Below are 18,827 nucleotides of genomic sequence, written 5' to 3'. Positions count from 1 at the left end.
CAGCCAATCACGAACGTGTTTTCACCGGTCGTGGCCATGAGGACGAGCCACCGTCGTCTGCGAGTGTTGATTGTACGTCCCCGCGTTCTAAATGGGAAAACTTGGAAATAAAGCCCAAAACGGTCCCAATCTTTCTCAAAACTGATTTTCTGGAAACCGTGTTGCACTTTTTAGTCTAAGTATTCAGGTCTGTAGGTTCCAAGTAAGCTGCAATCATTTGCCGGTTCGTGAATTCGCAGAACGCCGAATTGCAGTAGCCGACGAATTCTGACTATATGTGTTCACGTAGCGAAGGAGGGAGAGGAGGCAATAAGGAGACCTTCAGTATCTAGGTGGCGTTGGCCGTGCTCTATTGTTGCCCCATCCTCCGCCGGTCGCCTAAGCCATCTCTGTTCCGATTGCCAAATGGACGACCTCTAGAAGTCCGGCATGCTATGGGGCCCCCAATGGCGGAACCAGAATACGGGAGAGAGAGAGAGAGAGGGTCCCTTGAAGACGCTCTCGACTCTAGGGATCCCCGAAGGCGGAGCGAGAATTCGGATATGTGTGTATTACTTGTGGCACGTAGATGGGTGTGGCAACGTTTTCCATGTTCTGGAATTGTATGGAAACCGATTACCATGTTAGCAAGTGAGATGTGTAGTTTATAGCTGATTGGCCCGCAGAGGTCAACTATATCCTACGACTAAACTAATATCTCGTAATAGTACTGGATCTAATGTGAATTCAAATGGTACAGGTCTGTACCGTATCACTTTGGTTGATTATCGGATGCAGGATTGTTCATAAGAGCAGGTTATGACACTCAGGGAACAAGCTACATGTGCGGAGTCGTCCCTGGTCGCTCTAAATGTGCAAGTCATTGCTAGGTCTTTGCCAACTTAGAAAACAAAATAATTGCACGGAACGATATAAGGTGTACCAAGTAGCGGCACAAGTGTCAGTGTGTGCTATACACACGACTGTCTCTAACGCTGTTCGTCACATGGGTGCACACCGGTCGCGGGAAGAAAACACCCGGTAACAGTAAGGAATGGAGTGTATGCAGCGTGGTCTATGGGTCTATGTGAGACGATGAATAAAGAGGGAGAAGATGTCATGGCATAACACGTCGAAGCTGCAATTCGCTCAAACGTGAATTTAAAACAAGAAACTCGGGTCGTGGGAATCGCCTGCCTCCAAGGAAAACCTCACCTACCGTCACCAAAATAAAGTGTTGTCGTCATGTGGTGCCGCACCCCAGTGTAATGTATCAAATACTGTATGAGCGAATAATTTCGCAGAGTTTATAATAGTTAGTAGTTTAACAGCTTGTTGCATGGAAACCCGATGCAACAAGTTACAAATTTGAGGGAGGACGCTTAATATTTTTCATTTGTTTGTTTATCTGATTCAGTGTTAGCGCAGCGAAGCAACGTATATATATTTGCTACCAAAATTGAGGGAAAACGACGTCTCGTGGCAAATATGTAATCCCCAATTCGTCAAGCAACCGTGATCTATGTCCCCGACTGACTTGCTGCTCCTGATGGCTACGTAGCCGACACGTAGCCAACTTCTTTCGTTTTAGACTCAGTGTTGTCCACATATGATATAGCTCTGCCGCCGAACAAGATGGGCAACGCGTAGTTGGTGACAGCTTCGACACACTGTTGCCCGTAATCTTCTATTTTAGTTTCTGCAATCTTTGAGTGCAATTGAGATAAAGATTGTGATGTAAGAGAAATGATGGCTCAAGCTATCGAATAGATAAATTTTCTGAGATTGCACCTCTACTGCTTTAGGGTCCCTTTAACTTCGCGTTGTACAGATTGCCAAGATGAACTTTGGAGTTTGTAACGGAGATAAAACAAATAAAATCAGTGTCAGGCAGCTGAAGACGTTAGATGAATTATGTATCGAGATTTTATATCGATACTGCCAGTTGGCAAGTTTCTCTGCAGATAAATCGTGGAAAAAAAAAAGAGAACGTCTATACCCATGTTTTCAATCGGCTTTACCTGTGTTTCAGGTCCTTCCGTCAGATGGAGACGCGGTCGAACGCGGCGTTGCACACGATATCGAAACTAAGTGAACAATTTGAACTGAACTTCTCATATCGCGTTAACATGGTTTCGATATCGTATGCAACGCAGCGTTTGACCGTGTCGCCGTCTCATGAAAGGAGCTGAAACATACTAACATACTAACTAACATAGATATAGCCGATTGGAAACACAGGTATAGCCGGTTTTTTAATTTCGACGATTTTTTCCCAAAGAAACGGGCCAAGTGGCAATTTTGGTGCATAATACGTCCTCTAGCATCTACTTTAGCTCCCCGACACTGCTTTTATTTGTTTTATCTCCATAAAACCCCAAAGTTTATCTGGGGCGAACCCTGTATGTCCTTCACAGTTGTAGCACCAAGTTCATCTGGGTCGAAATCATGGCAGTGTGCCGCTTTGCCAGGGCATCGGAAATTGTCGGCACTTCCGCGACGCGGTGGTTCCACGGGGTGCCAAAACCTTCCTTGGTAAACTTGACCCCGACATTGAAGTTCACATTGGAAAGTTGATTACTAGTGTGGAACGACGTACCAAAAGCATATGGGTATGAAAGTGGAACTAACATTCAGTGAGAGAACTGAGAGAACTGCGGCTAAGCTGGTGGAGATCCATAGCACAACCTTCGTGTCGTGTTGTTCTTCATGTTCCCCTCAAGCTCGGGGGTTTTACTGTGCTATGACATTCAGTGGTTGAAAATGATACCAAATTGTGCTAAAAGTGAGAGTGTTACAGTAAATTGCACTCACAGTGGGGGTCACTTTGACTTCGTGGAACTCATTTGACTCTTTTGCGTATAGTAGTCACACACATGCATTCTGAGTTAAAGCAAATATCTTTTTTTCTGAGTTGAAGGACCTCATGCCAGCTATATGCTTTCGGGCAGCTATGGTGGTCGGGCCAGCAAATAAGAGCTTTAATTGACGACATGATAAAACCGGATTTTTTTTTTTCAAGTGTTCTTACCAGTGCGCTTCCTCAGGGTGCTTAAGCCAATTACGACAAAGTCGATTGAACTGAGTATGGTCTGCGAGAACTGTGAAACGCAAAATAGAAGCCTGTGCGATTGCACTGGGGAGCGACCAGCCGGACGGGAGATAACAGTATAACCTCGTCATCATCATTTTGTGTGTGTGTGTGTGTGTGTGCGCGCGCGCGCGTGCGTATGTATGCGTATTTATGTTGGAGGAAAATTTAATAGGAGGTCGTATTTATACACCACAACGTACCCACGTTCGTGCAGAAATCAAGGTTAATAGCGTTCTTTTAGACAGTGACAACGCAAGTTACGAAATGATGTCGAGAAAGAACTCCGCATTCGTAGTGATGTCAGCGCCTTGGTGATGGGCTATAACTAGCACTTACTGCGACGACGCGCAAGGATATCGTAGTGCAATACAGCAGCACTGAGGATCTTGCTGTCTGTTTGCCCTATGTGCACCATATATAACAAAAACTTCCATAAAGTCGGTCATTATTCAAGTGAAGGCTTTGAAGGAGTACTAGAGTGCAAAGTATCACTATCTTACCGCGTCCATACTACATTTTTCTACGTACGCTACTGGACTCTGTTTTGCAGTGAACTACGAGTACTTTGGCATAACCATGCTAGCGCTGTGCAACCATAACAAAAGCAATGTACTAAAGAAACTACACGCTTCAAACGTTATTGTCACAACGTCTTTGCAAAGGTCATCGTCTGCTAGTTCGTGACGCACCAGTTGACGTCGGTCACCACACTGTCGTCGCCATCACAGGTTCCAGAAAAAACTTGGACCTAAGCGGAAACACCACTGGTCACACTGCTTGGAGAATGTGCAAACCAACTACCCCTTGAGCGAAGAGCGCGACTTGCTTGCGAAGAACTGTATAGACATTCCCAGGCAGATGCATGGTGGGCCCCAGAACCTGTTGGACGAAGAGATCGGAGCTTCGTCGTATGCGAATTGAATGCTGGTAGATCTGCAGGATTTTGCTTGTTTGTTTCACTTTCCACTATTTTCTTTTTTTCTTTCCACTCTCAAGAAGATAGCTTCCAGGCCTAGTACGGCCGGTCTTGCCTTTCCCAGGGACGATGTTCCGTTCTACAATGTTCCCGATTTTTGATTAGGACGAGTTAGCTAACCAGTACGGAAATCAAAGGTTAACTGTTACAGGACCTAGAATGGCTTAAGTGATATTTGGGTAACTTCATCTGGATTTTGCTGTGGAGGTTCCTCAATAAAAAACGTTGTCATGGGGGACTTTAAAAAAAAAAGTAATTCTACGAGACACTAAAGACACAGGAGGAATGTGCGTCTTGTCTTGTCGTGTCTTGCTTTGTCCGTGTCATAGAGGCTCCCCAGAAATGGAGAAACAAGAGTTCGTCCTTTCCTGACGGTGAAGTGGACGAACTGACATACGTACTTCAGATGCACCTCTGCGAAGTCATCCGTAGCTTCCGTAACAACATTGCCTCGTCTCCACACTATGGTAGTATTACGGTAGCATACGCAATGAGAAATATTAGTCCTAAATACTTTGGCATTTGTGCAACGTCAAACAGTTGTGCGTGTACGCGCGATGCTTCTTGTCGAAAAGTTACTAGTGGGATCGCGCGAAATAGTCCTAGTAGCCACGTGGGCAGTCATCATCTGCTGACTTCGGCTTCGTGAGCACAGATGCGGTTGAGCAAGATTTCACTGTACATGGCGTTGATGCCTCCTTCAACGTGAAACGAAGGTGGTTGAGTCTGCCTGGAATAGCCGTTCTCTTGGAATGTTGACAAAGGTACAACCTGAAAAACAAACGAAACGTTATAATGCATTGAGTCAGTCTTATGTCACATGAGCTAAAGTGTGTGACGTCATCTGCTAAATACCGCAGAGTTCGTTATGTAAGATCTAATTAAGATGTAAGATGTGATTTCACACGTTCGACATGGCCAGATTCGGGCCAGTAATTTGTTTCGTCGGCATCCGGAATGTGCTGCCATTCCTTCATGTTGCGTGTCAGTTCGCATCAGAAGAGTTTGTGCCTGTGATTTTGTCTCTGCGACATGCGTGGAAACATATAGCACTGTTTTCGGTCGAGCTTCAGAATTGTTGTTAGTCCGCCTAGATAATAGACCTTGCAGCGTCAGAAAAGTCCCTGGGTGCTGGCCTGCGTCCACCAAGTGGCTGCAGTGCATGCAGTCGTGCACTTTTTGAGGTCATCGAATCTTACTGATATCCTATGAGCGTATCTCCATTATTATTGTTGCCGTCGGAGATAGCCCATTAGTTGTATGCTTTCTCGATTAAGTCGTGAGATTTGCTCAGGTTGCTCTATGTAAATTTGTATTCCCCCCTCTCCCCTTAATTGGGTCTTCGCTTCTTCGTCTGTTTTTTTTCTTCTTTAATCTCGTTCCCTCTGAGATTTCGCGAGGACAGCTATTCTAGTTGTTATTTTTTATTATTCTATGTGTGTCTGTATGTTTGTTTTACGTTTCTGCTGTCAGTGTATATCCTCCCACACAATACAACTGTTAGAGTAGCCAAACTGGACCCCGTCGGGACTGACAACTTCACATTTTTCATTTTCATCCAGCAACAACCACCAGCGGCATGGCCGAGTAGGTTAAGGCGTCCCACTCCTTGGTGGTAGCCAAGGACGTGCTGAACACTAGGAAGTGGTGGATTTGAATCCTACCACCGGCTGTGCTGTCTGAGGTTTTTCCTGGGTTTTCCGAAGACTTTCCTGACGAATGTTGGCACAGTTCACCCTGATGTCGGAACAGGACGCATACTAATCCCCCTGTCCCTCACTCCTTCCTGCTGTCCTCTCTCCATCTGTCCATATCTGTACGCCGCTCCTAGCCAAACTTGCTTCGCGGCGTTAACACGGAATAAAGAAAAAATCTAACAAAAAAAACATATATGATGGTGATGGTATGCGCTTTTCACCTATTATAGTCTAACCTAATACAAAGTAAGGGACTATAGGCAGAGAGGTCTCTTCGATAAGGTATTTCATTGCCGTATTCATTGTTTTATATGCATTGTTTTATTGTAGGTAGCATTTGTGTTTTCCTAAGTGATCTGGAGTAGCCGCCTCTCGTAATGAGTGCCTATTTCTCCATTTTTTTATTTTCTTATCAACTCAACTCAACTCTCTTCGGTAAGTTATTTCATTGTCGTATTCATTGTTTTGTATGCTATCCCTTTATGGAGTGATAGTATTGACTAAAAACGACTTAGGGCAGGCATACGTACGAACCTTAGACACATGTTTAAGTAAGCACTGCCTCCTGGTCACGTCTGTATCAGTGGCATAGGTCGTGCATGCGTCACGCCGTACACGGCACATGACGTGCATCAGTTTGCCAGATGTGCGCTCCAGAGATTCATGCTTACCATTACTCGTTTGCCTTCGGGAAAAACGTGTCGATGCTTACCCTGTGAAAGTGACATGCGCATTTTCCTTGAAGAAAGTCCTTATATCGGGCGACGGTCATGTTGAACGTATCTATCACTTCGAAGGCATAGTGCTTGGCGAATTCTATCAGCCACTGGTTCTGCAGCATGAGCTTCTTTTGGTCATTCTAAATGGAGGTAGAAAGAGAGTAAGACTGATGGGTAGGCACGTCTGAAGAATATCAGCGGGTTTGGGAAATACTGTCATTGCCAACGAAGAAAGAAGAACAACGGTTGCATTGTCAACATAAATTTCAAGCAGATCTCCAAAGAAGGTACTATGTAGTATGTACTGCATGTGGAAACAAGGTACGCGGCGCCAATGGTAAGTACACGGATAGTATGTATGCGATAGTTTCCGAATAAAAGTTCCGATTTCGACTTTTTTGTGTTTAATTTGACCCCCGACAGGTTCGAGATGTCACTGGTTATAAATCAACTGCCATTGGACAGTCGCTGTTGAGTATTGCACGACGTTATTTAGTGTTGGAGTTCGCCGGGGTCTATGGCACAGTGCACAGGGGAAAACAATTTCGTTAGTTTAAACATTTACACTCTTCCAGCACGGAGTTGCCTTGGACTCAGACATCCCCAACGAAAATGAATAAGAGAAAATCTGGACCTTGCGTCCACTTACCGTGCTTAAACAGTGTACTCCGTCCACTGGTTGGTGAAATCCTGCGCCGAGAGTCTTGATGATTACTTTTATTCCGTGGAGGTGATCCCTGCTCAGAACGGAAACCAATACGGTGTTTGCGTTATAAAACCACAGTGACTGTAACGTGGAAGAGTAGTATACCTTCTCAATGCTTTCACAAGCATGTAGAGGTGTTGAGTTGCCAACCAATGAACGCCTCCAACGACGAGTATGGTATTCGAGTTATTCTGGAGTGGCTTCGATCTGTAAACGGAACATACACTCCTAAAAATGTCTTTCATAACGATAGGATAGACAGGTAGCAAGCGAGCGGGTGGTATATATCGTTTTTAGTCCCCCAGTCTCGGGTTTTTAAGTTATGGATGGGGGGGGGGGGGGGTAATGGCAGGATCGGCTCGCAGTTGTTGGCCACACACAAGTGGGCGTCGTCACGACTATAGCAAAAAGAAAGTAGAAAGAAATAAAGACGACGAGAAAGAATAACAATAGGAAGAAAGACGGATTGGCGGATGAAGGGTGGAGATGCGTAGAGGGTGCATGAGTTCGTCGGGGAGAGCACAGTGTTAGATGGGTCGTTGAGCAAGACCTCACCACATAGAACGCTGCTAGCCAACCGTCATCTCGAATGACATCGTTCTGCCCCCTGATTGGTTAAAAACCGGAGGCGAACGCCATTTTTGTGGCATTATGCAATTCATAATTGCAACAAAAATGGCGTAGGCCCCCGTTTCCATCAAGTCAAGGCAAAGAACGTTGTCATTCGGGATGATGGTTGGCTTCGAATACGAACGTATTGTGCCAGTCTAAGAGCCTGCTCTCACATGCAGCACGGCTATTAACCGCTGGAAAACAGAGCTTGACAGAGTTCAGCTCCTGTAAACTTTTTCAGCACTCACTTCTAGCGCTGGTTTGTTATGGCCAATCAAGAGGCTGTTTTACTCGTGACGTCGTGGAAGTTTGTGGTATTGTTTTGCTTCCTGGTTTTCGCGGTGTTGTGTTGGTGTCGTGGTGAACAGAACATGGCGTCGGATTTCCCATTTGCCCAACTAATTGAGCTTGTGGGTCGTCATAGGTTACGGGAATCAAGAACCAACACAAGCAAAACGTCGCTGCGTCACGTCGCTAATGAGGTTCCGCGAGACTTGCGCTGCCGAGCCGGCCGAGCGCAGCGTGCTCTGCTGAGATAAGGAGAACACGAAGGTCGAACAGCGCTTGATTTCCAGCGGTGTGAAGCAAAGCGCTGTATATGAGAACAGGCCCTGAATCGCACCGTGCTTCTTACGCGGTAGCTTTCTCACCCGGTACGAGCGGTCACCGGTACGGGGCCCCATTTGTAAAAATCTACGTGTTCTACTATGGGGACATCCGATAAAATTAATTACCGAGGTCGAAAGAAGTTTCATAACGACGCCCGGAAGCAGCAATCGCATTGTTTACAATCAGTTTGGGCGAAGATCATGGGCGCCACCATTTTTACGGTGACGAGTAGGATGACGTTTGTAATGACGTCACACGTCATTGCAAACGTCCACAATGAATGGTGCTCCTCAGAAGAAGACTATTCATGCGTTTGCCTGGCACGTTATCGTCACCGCTGTAGTTCAAGGGTTTCAAGGGTCTCGCTAACAAGGACGCATATAAAACATTCTTTTCCACCCATGACTCTGAGGCGCAGTGCAGTGGCTGTATGATGCAAGTAATCACTTCTGTTAGGCCGCTTCCAATGGGCATGTTTTGCCTCCGTGAAAATCACGGGCGAGAAAAACGCTAGTGTGAAACGGGCCTTAATGTGTTTCATGACCCGATACCTACCGTTCGATGAGTTGATAGAGCGCCTTGTCGAAGACTGGCCTCTCTTGCGTGGGCAGCCAGAACTGTGGGTAGTAGGCGAAGGAGACGGATGTTTCACCACGGTTCAGATTGGAATAAAGGCGTAGATCATGAGTTTTATCCCACTGTTGAAGAGTTCCGTTCAGACGCTCCATCGCGTAGTGCATCATGCCTCTGTTAGTCGAGTCGCCAATGAACAGCAGCTGCACACGAAGCAAGCTGATTAATACAATTGTAATTTGTGCATGTCATAGTAGGTTTCTTTGTATCCTGCACGGCCTGCATCATGAGTATGGGTCTACAATGGCACTTTGTCATGATGGGTTCGTGCGCTCCTGCTGGAAGATCTTGCAGCACGGAATGCATGCAATCGACCACCGCCCCTTTACCATAGGCAATGTGCTGGGTCCATGGTCCAGTAGCGTTCATATGCACCAAGGTCTCCGTCACCTTTGGGATTTCCTGTCATCAACAGGCCTCTCCACCCTGCTTTGATCACCTGAATCCTCATCTTCATCATCATCTCTCACTATCTACAAATGGCACTGGGGCAGCGCCCAGCCTGCTGGCTGGCATCAGCCCCATCTCATCATCGTCTCTTTATATGTGTGTGTGTGGGTTCATGCGGTGACCCTTGTGTTTGCCCTATAGCTGTTATCAGACGTACGGAACTTGGTGTATTGTCATCAAGTAAGGGAACTTACCTATGGAACTTTGGGAATGGTGTGCATGGATATGGGTTATTATGTCATGCCAAGGACATGAACCATTATTCACCCATGACTCATAATTTCACATCACATACTGATCAATGTGCCCTGTGGTAGTGTGTCACAAATTAAGTGGCAAATTTCCTGAGTCATCGTCACTTAATCTATTTGTTGTTGTTGGGTCTGCGCCTATGTGTTTGCAAAGTGCAGCCTACTGGAGCTGCTCGCCACACTCGTGCACTTGAGTTTGTCATACGTTATACTGCTTAGACTGTATTGCCGTACCTTTTTGTCTGCCATGCACCTTGCAAGTGTCCTCTGTGGCAGGAAGGCGTAGCGGCACTGATAAGGCTGCCAGCGGGCTTCTTTCCAATAACACGTGTCGCGGTGAGAGCACTTGTGACAAGGCAGGATCCACCGCCCTGGAAACACCAAACCTCATTGTATATTCGTGTGCAGCACAACTCTTTGGGGATGATTGATGATGATGATGATGATAATAATAGGAACACACGTGAAGAAGTAGGCCCTTACTTAACGTGGCTCAAGCTTCTTTTGACACACGGATGTTTTTCATCTTGGTGGAGAATCCGATTTGAGCCCGCTTATTTTTTTTCGCCCACTCATATAGCCTTTACCCCCCCTCCCCCCTGTCCCCCACTCCTTCCTGCTGTCCTCTGCATCTGTCCACATCTGGCGAGTCACGTCTGTTAAACTGGGATAGGAATACAAACATTGGGCGGGCTGCAAGGCGAGGCATAGCTGTTACTTGTTCAGCAGACAGTCGTCAGCACATCATAAAACTCGGTTGCAGAAAGTGACGTATTATGTGACAGACGAGCAGACTTTTCGATGTTTCGTGCCGGAATAACAAACGAACACACTCAGCTGGTCGCACCAGTAGAGACGTCTTTGTAAGCAGTTCACTGCATATTTGCTGCCGTTTATTTGTTGAAGAAGGAGCTGCCTGAAAGATGTCGGTGTCTAAATACGAACTGGGTTCACTGTCAAAGTGTGTCGGCCTATCTTGGTAACGCCATACCCGACGTGTAAAACGTCGAGACCCCCAAAAGGATCGGGAAGACACATAAACCATGGTTTGAAGGAGCAGTGACCGAAGTAGAGGACCCCTGTGCTGGTAAATAGATTGAATCCCTGGTCCCGTAATAATAGTCACTTGGGGCCTCCTCTACTTCGGACTCCTTGTCTTCTGCAAGGGACAGAACGTTGTGTGCGGCCCGCGAGACGACCAGACAGCACTTTATACCTGGAACTTGCATATTTTGAAGAATGGTTCGGGCGCATCGCATTGACGATACAAGAAAGGAAGGGACAAGAAAAGGAGGTCAGAAGTTGCTCTGTGAAGGGACTGTGTAGTTCCAGAATAGGCTTCGCCGAAGTCACCAGCTACATTGGCACGCGTACCAGCTTTCGCGTTGTTTCAAGTGATTTTGATTTGTCCTTTAAATGCTGATGCGCAGCCTTACTACGCTCTCTCCCCCGTCGTCATCTCATCGTCGTTTTACATCCCATGCAGTTCCATCGGCATTGGGGTAGTGAGCCACAACTCAGGTGGGCGTTTAGGAAGATGAGTACACAATCTTCTGTGGCTCATCTCATTTAGAGTCAACAATGCAACTCAGGTGGCGAATTTTCCTATTCATCATCATCCGTGTATTTGTGGTTGTTGTTGTTCTTGTTGACTTGGATAACACTAACTCAATTTTATGAGTCATCCTTTAGTCTGTGTCCCTTCCAGTTTCCTCTTTCTTGATGTATTTTACCAGCGGCACGACCGAGTGAATAAAGGAATCCGCCTATTGGTGGTAGCTCCAATGTAGCGCTGTTTACTGGGAGGCGGTGGGCCTGCATCCTGTACTACCGGCTGTGCTGTCTGGGGGTTTCCCTGGGTTTTGCGGCCGACTTTCCAGACGCATGTAGGCAGGGTTCTCCCCTGAAGTCGGCCCAGGAGGCATACTAACACCCCAGTTTACCACTCCTTCCCGCTAACCCCTATCCATCTGTCCACGTCTGTACGCCACACATAGCCACAGTTGCTTCGCGGCGCTAACACGGAACTAAAAAAAAATATTGATGCCTTTTGAAATGGGGTCGATCTCCCTACCCCAACAACACCGAATATCCTCTGGATGTGCGAGTAATGTCCTAACAGATTCGTACGTCCGATGGATATTCTGAGGATATCCATCGGACGTACGAATTCCTTAGGATATTATTCGTACATCCAGAGGATATTTGGTGTTGTTGGGGTAGTGTGATGTTGTTTTCGCATCGCGTTAGGTGTGTTCAAGAGGGTTCAGCCGCCTGCCGACGAATAGCCTCGCATCCTGCAAAAGCGCTCGCGAAATATCCGCATTATTTCGAGAAAACACTAAAGAAGATAAAATGGCAACGAAAGCAGACGATACGGCAGCTGACAAACAGCAAACGACAAAACAGCAGCAGAAGAAGAAAAGGAAGTACAAGTAACGGAAAACCAGACAGGGACCGAGGGAAGCAATCGATTGTGTTTCGTTTCCGTTTTCCCTTCATGCCCTCTGCCCTTTATTTTTCTTCTTCCCATGATCACCGGAGCGTGACATGGCACCAATAATCTAATGGTGCTCTCTAGGGTGCTGACAAAAGAAACGAGAAACCGAAAAACAAAGGCGGTAGTGAATGATCAGCACCACATACAGAATATCGATCACACGTACTTATTCGTCTGATACAGTGTAGTATTTCCTACCCACTATAGCCGTCCTGTTAGTTCCGCTGCACGTTCGGCAGTGTATCTGCAACTACATTACGCTGGGTAACACCAATTTGAGGGCGGCAGGCACAACTTGAAAGAAGGCATCTGACGAAGCGTGGCGGGACTCGAACCGACACCTCTCTGATTGCCGGTCAGGCGCGCTACTAATTACGCTACGCCGACATCGCGCTGTCGTCAGCATACCAAGGCACCGTTCATGAAGACACAGACACAAATTCACTCCTGCCTATTCTTACATTTTCTTCACTGCACGCTCACATAGTCGAACAAAACGAAGCAGGCGGCATTTATTGAGAAAGAGAGAAACTGAAGCCTTCTAGTGCGCTTCATTCGTTTTCCCCAAGGAGCATGCTCTCCAAAGTGCGTCGAACCCTTAGGGTTGCACATGAGCACCACAAATATTATACAACCGCGTTCATGGACAGCAAACCATGTTCAAACTTCAAACTCAAGTTCGCTGTCTCTTTACCTTGGGAACTTCCGTCACTGCAAAGTGGTAGTGAGCCTATCTTCTCCAAGTAGGTGGGCCAATCGGAGGAGATCTCGTTGTACAGGCCGCACGGGCCACCATTTGCCACTGGCATTTCGCACTCCTGCAGAATGGATAATGATGAAACTTTACTAAGAACCGCTAGAGTCGGTAGTGTGTTGCGTGTTCGTAGAAGCATCGGCGTAATAATCGCATAATCACAAAACACGGAGCCCACAGCGCCCATCACAGTCACAGAGCCCATGCAAGGGGTACGTGGGAAGAGCGGGAAGAGATTTATTTCAAGAAGGTGATACTTGTGCTTTGATGTTTGAGCATGATTGAATTGTGTGGTTTTATACTACCTGCAGTATATGACTACAAGGCCCGTTCCGCAATATGTGAATGGCACGTGTGAATGAATGTCACGTGCTGTCAATCTCTACAGTGTTAAAGTCTTTGTTTCCATGATTCTCGTTCTAAGTTGGTGGCAAAACAAAATTGCTCTGTGCCAACATGGTCGCGCAACGTGCAGCAGAAATTCGCAAAACATCATCATCATCAACAACAACAAATAAGTAATGATGATGTAGTGGGATGTTTCGCCGCTGAGGCAGCACCCTATCCCATTGCTTGAGGGGGAGAAGATGGAGCCCTCAAGCTATGTTCATGACATGCAAGTTCTGGAGAGAACTTAATGTGTTTACTCTTAAGAGGAGTTAACTTAATGTGTTTACTCTGGAGAGAATTTAATGTGTGAACTTAATGTGTTTAAGAAGAAAAAGAGAGAGAGAGAGAGAGTAAATTTGGGTGTAATATACAGCTTCTAGCCCCCAGATTGCAATTATTCCCCATTTCAACCCCGTACATCGAAATTTATTCTCTATAACTACAGACAGCGGCTAAACTTCACATAAGCTTATGTGTTCACATTAACCGTGTATTTAGCCCAGAAAAGGACTAATGTTTGTGCTAGTTCATCTAGTTCCCAGTAGGACGAAAATTAATCCTTTCTTTTTTTGGGTATATGTAGAGAATGTCCGGGAACTGTGTGCTCCTATAGCGCTGCTTCTTACGGTTCAACAGCGCGGCTTGCGTACCTGCTTGAGGCTGCAAACTTGATGGGGCGTCGCCGGAGTGAACGACTCCTCCCCGTCCGTTATGGATAGACGTCGAACGGAAATCGTGTAAGTGTTCACCACCCATGGATCGGAGGACTGGCTGCTGTCCATCACATACAGCACTACTTTGTTGTCACCAATCCCGAGGCTGTAATTTGTTGGCCTGGGGAAAGGGAGAAGAGAGAGAGAGAGAGTGGAATATAGAGCCCCACGGGGGAATTTGTATATTGGGCCCCACACCTGTTAGAGCAGAACATATTCCAGCAATAGCACATTCAACTAGGTATAAAAAACACTATCAATCTTCCCTATCGAGAAGCTGTGCTCTACCCTGTTGCTTGTTCCCTCAGAGCTCTCATGGAACACACATTCTTCTGGAAACCTGGCAGCGAAAGCCACCATTTTAGGAGTGCTGGGACAGCCGGCCCAATGTAGAGTTTGACCAGCCTAATAGCCAAAGCCAATGAGCCAACCCCCCTTTTTTTTTCAAAGCAAACCATATATCGCGCGTTTCGTGTTTTAGTTTGCACGTTTTTCACGAACAAGCGACGGGTGGGAGCCCCGTTGCTTTTATGCTAGCGTAATGGAAGCTTTTATTCCGCGAGGATAAATTTTTGCACTTCACTCTCAATGGCGCTTATCGATAATGCCTAACCGAATCAATAAACTACAGTAGTCAGGCAGGGTAATTGGTGACGATCCTAGGAACCTCTCAGCGAAGCGAAAAATAGGACGTGGTGCATGTTTCTTGTCCTACGTTTTGCTTCACTGAAAGATGTCTATGGATATCAAAAAATAATTTTTACTTTTTTGAGTCCAGAGTAGTTCCTGAAACTCCCTCTATTAGCCTTCGTTTATTAGCCCTGTCATTCACTCAGAAATACGAAGTTAGGCTTTCCTGCAGTCCTAAGTCTTTCTCACACATCATAATTTAATGACTGTAGAGCTAAGGCACAACAGTGGTGTTGTACGGATACAACCGCTGTATCAGAATGAAGTTAGCGGAGCGGAGCGGTGGGACTCTCCTCTGCTGCCGTGACGTAAGGAGCGAGTATGACGTAGGAGCAGCGTAGCGAATAGCCGCGAGCGAGCCATCCTATCGGCACTTCCCTTCATCGGTTCCCCTTGCGCCACGGAGTGACGTATACCCCAGTCATTCTCTTCTCATTCTCTTACGGGTTCTCGGAAGGAGTTGAGGGGATCCTAAAGCGCCGTCCGGCTGAAAGATAATAATTGGGGGTTTATGTCGCGAGACAACTGAGATTCCCACCTGAGGGTTCTTTAACGTGCGATGAAAGCTCACCACACGGCACCCCGTATTTAAAGTCCCTCGCGGAAGACGACGTATCTAAGCATCCTGTACGCTGCCACCAAGTTGCTGGCGTCCTCGGCCGGGTTCGAACCCGCGATCTCGGGATCAGAAGGCGAATACGCTACCGACTGAGCCACCGAAGCCGGTCCGGCTGGAAAACCTCTCTCTTGCGCGCCTCTGGTGAGCTACGATTGTTGTTCTTGTTCAAGAGCGCTGGTTGTTTCTCGTACAATCGCACACAGCCAAAATCGAAAACTTTATGGATGTGTCTTCCGTTGCTGCTTCAAACCGTCGCTAATATGGCTAGTTCCCGAAATGAAGTGGACATAATAGATAATATACATGTAAGACATAAATCATGCACATTGTAGCAGGACGCTACAAATGACGAAGAGGCCCTGCTCCGCCGTGAGTCACATGGCGCGGGCTTAGCTGCTTTTTTGTTTTTTTTTTCTTTTTAAAGTCTGGATCCTGCGACCGTAAACACTGCCTCGCCTACCACGGTCGACGCTATTTGATTGAATGAAGCCACAACACGTTGTGCGACGCGTTTTTGTCTCGCTACCACCACCACCCGAGACGTGAGCAAAGGAACAAAGACGATTATGCCCGAAGCATAACTCTACAACATTATCACTTTCTCGATACTCTGCACGTGTGTACACATATCACACATCTACACATATCGCATACAAATTTACAGGAGACTACAATGGTGTACCTGGATGGCGCGAACTTGTCGTCGACGTGAACTCGAGCATGGCAGTGTTGAGGAACGCCCCAGACTCTTAGCAGAAGGGTGTCGTAGGACACCGTAGCGGTGTATTCGGTGCGCTGAGCAGTGAACGTGGGCTCCAGCTGCAGCGAAGGCTCAGTTATTATCTGCGCGAGCAAGGCTAGACTTCCAGGATCTGCAACAAAATGGGTCTCATTACGTATCACAGGAGATCGTACAGATGTGACTCGAGGATCGCGCGATTTTTGCCGACCAAGGACAGCAGCGCCGCCGCATCGCTATGACGTCACGCAGTGAAGTGAGTCTATTCTCTACGTGTCGCGGGAGTATCATAAAATTAATTTGCAGTTTCGAGAAGTATGATTGAGATATATCAGGGAGGCGCCCATGCAATGTACCCACGCGCCCGGCAACATAGCTCCCCGAAGTCCGACTTCCGTCTCCCTACCACAGTTGCTGCCAGCCGTCTTCCAACGTGTGACGGAGAGCGGAGACGCGCGCTGTTACTAGGAGACACCAGACACCAGAGCTTCCGGTGACGCCACCTACTCTTGGAGAATCCGAAACTATGAAGTTTTGCGGGTCCTTTCGAAAGTTCGTCAAAGCGCCGAAGCTCACTGACGAAATTTATATTTTGGGTACCGAGCGTTTGGGATGGTTAACTTATAATAAGAAATAAAACAGATGACACGACATGATGGGAAGAGGAATCCTGCTTTACCTAAGGACAACAATTTCCAGAAAAGCTTATGAGTACGCGCTTCAGATGCCCGTTATGACACAATGCTGGAATGCCCATGTACTACAAAAAGTGACAAATAAAAACTCGTAATCGTAGCAATGATTCAGTGAACAATTTAAGGAACCAATCAGGGAGCCAAACAAATGTTATTTCCTGTTTTCTTGCTTCTCTCAGCGTGCCCTTAGCGCGTGTCGTCAGCGAAAGCAGCGTCGTAGCGTTGCTATATTCACAAACGTAAACTTCGTTTCCAGAATTAACAGTCATGTACGTGTTGTTTTGATTCCACCGTAAGCAGTGATATGTACCGACACAAGGTTCAGGTACATGGGGCGGGTGGCTCGCAGATGTTTTATCAGTGCAGCGCTTTATTTCACAAAAGAACCGCTTGTCGTTCTGTATGCACTCCCGCTTTCAGTACATGAATTTTGCATCCTTGGGACAGCACAAGGTTCTCCGTCGTACCGATAATCACGGCGCGTTTCGAAGCAGTTCCATTTTCAATCATAACCGGTTAGCAAATATCGCTATAAGCATCGTGGATTTTCAGTTCATTCCCTCCTATGGCTGGCAGTAATCTGTGCTCGCGTTTCGTATGTTGACATTTGTGAAACCGTAGTTTAAGCGTACACACATTGAAATAAGCGGAGTGGATTTGGGCCTTCAACATGTAAGTGCACTTTCTTTCTTGTTGACGACGTCTTGTGCAGAACAGTGAATAGCAGCGAATCCGATAAGGACACGTTTATTCTAGCTGAGGGCAACGAGGTCCTCTTAAATTAAAATAAAAAACGACAACATTACTTCCGTTGAGCGAAACACATGCGGTCACTCCAAATTCGTATTCCAGCAAGTATGCATACCAATGCTGCAGCCAGCGCTGTCGGCGTCCTTCGCAGCTTTGGAAGCCACTGTAGAGAAAGAAAATTACGTCAGTGCACGGAGAAAGCGTGACGCACAAAATCACTTAGATGACAAATCATTCGCGATTGCCTAAATATTCACACGTCAAAATGTATGCCCAGAACGTCCGGATTGGCTTCCACCTTTCTGTCAGATGAGGTACAGCAATAGGCAGCTGTTGAAGACCGAAGAGTCGTAACTACTTCATCAAAGGATCATCAACGAAGATCGCTTAATGCGTAGGCGAGGGCCAAACTGGTCGAGAATGCGTGGCAGTTGCAGATTTACCATTATACGCTTGCAGCCATGACCGTTTCATAATTTCACTTCACATAATCATTTCTGAACAGGGGACATCGCGTTTCACGATGCTTGCTACACGTAAAAAGGTGAGCGCCAGCAGGGATACTTGCCTTCATATAGGACGCCTTTGGAAGGACAATTCAGAGTCAGCAAGCATGAATGGCATTCTTAGGTACAGGTTATTTCTTTGTCTCTGGTTAAGATTTGTTTCTGAATTGCGGTCTCTGTAGTCGGAAAACTTGCAAGGCGCATAGCATGTGTGCGTTCAGGGTAATATCTCCATTGATATAAAGCGTGTGAGGGCTATATAATATAATGGCCATATAAATATAATAGCTCTGTGTACACTGTGAGAAATAACTGTAGAGGGCACACAGATATCAGGTGTCACGCTCTCGTAAGGTATGGGCGTATTTCACGACAGTAAAAAAAGAAAGAAACAAGTGAGTCGGTTAAGATGACAAAAAAGAAAAAAAAAAAGACGTGAACCGATGTACAACTGGAAATTCCAAATTCTAAGTGAAACAACAAAAGTAAAGGATCATAAAAAGGGAGAAGGAAAATATTCTCACGTTCTTCCTGTATTAAACATGAAGGTACATATGTGAATTCGTGCACGCGGAGTGTACTACTTTGGATAAAGTGCCATTATTTGAAAGGCAAGTTGCGCAGCTGCGACTTACCTTGACTCCAGGAATACTTGTCCGGTTGTTCGCTGAAGAAATCTTCCTCTGGCTGATCTCTGGTGTGGCTCGTGTTATGAATTTTCCTGGAAAACAAAGCATCAATATCT

The 18,827-nt window shown here is 46.4% G+C and overlaps 1 protein-coding gene across 1 annotated transcript in view; it reads right to left on the bottom strand.

Moving 5' to 3' along the window:
* Positions 1–2,243: 2,243 nt before the first annotated feature.
* LOC135400747 (cadherin-like and PC-esterase domain-containing protein 1) overlaps positions 2,244–18,827 on the bottom strand; it is a 116,612-nt gene continuing 100,028 nt past the window's right edge. The window contains exons 12-22 of the mRNA XM_064632638.1: positions 18,718–18,803; positions 17,692–17,739; positions 16,075–16,264; positions 14,021–14,204; positions 12,921–13,044; positions 9,961–10,097; positions 8,948–9,168; positions 7,277–7,378; positions 7,115–7,202; positions 6,459–6,605; positions 2,244–4,820 (exon numbers count right to left, since the gene is read on the bottom strand). Of these exons, the coding sequence (XP_064488708.1) occupies positions 4,674–4,820; positions 6,459–6,605; positions 7,115–7,202; positions 7,277–7,378; positions 8,948–9,168; positions 9,961–10,097; positions 12,921–13,044; positions 14,021–14,204; positions 16,075–16,264; positions 17,692–17,739; positions 18,718–18,803 (1,474 nt within the window). The 3' untranslated portion in view covers positions 2,244–4,673. The remainder of the gene's footprint in view (positions 4,821–6,458; positions 6,606–7,114; positions 7,203–7,276; positions 7,379–8,947; positions 9,169–9,960; positions 10,098–12,920; positions 13,045–14,020; positions 14,205–16,074; positions 16,265–17,691; positions 17,740–18,717; positions 18,804–18,827) is intronic.

Source organism: Ornithodoros turicata, chromosome 7 (genome assembly GCF_037126465.1).
Source record: "Ornithodoros turicata isolate Travis chromosome 7, ASM3712646v1, whole genome shotgun sequence".
In the NCBI taxonomy this organism is placed as follows: Eukaryota; Metazoa; Arthropoda; class Arachnida; order Ixodida; family Argasidae; genus Ornithodoros; species Ornithodoros turicata.
The sequence above is the reverse complement of the archived record's forward strand: the minus strand, read 5'-3'. Positions and strand labels throughout refer to the sequence as shown.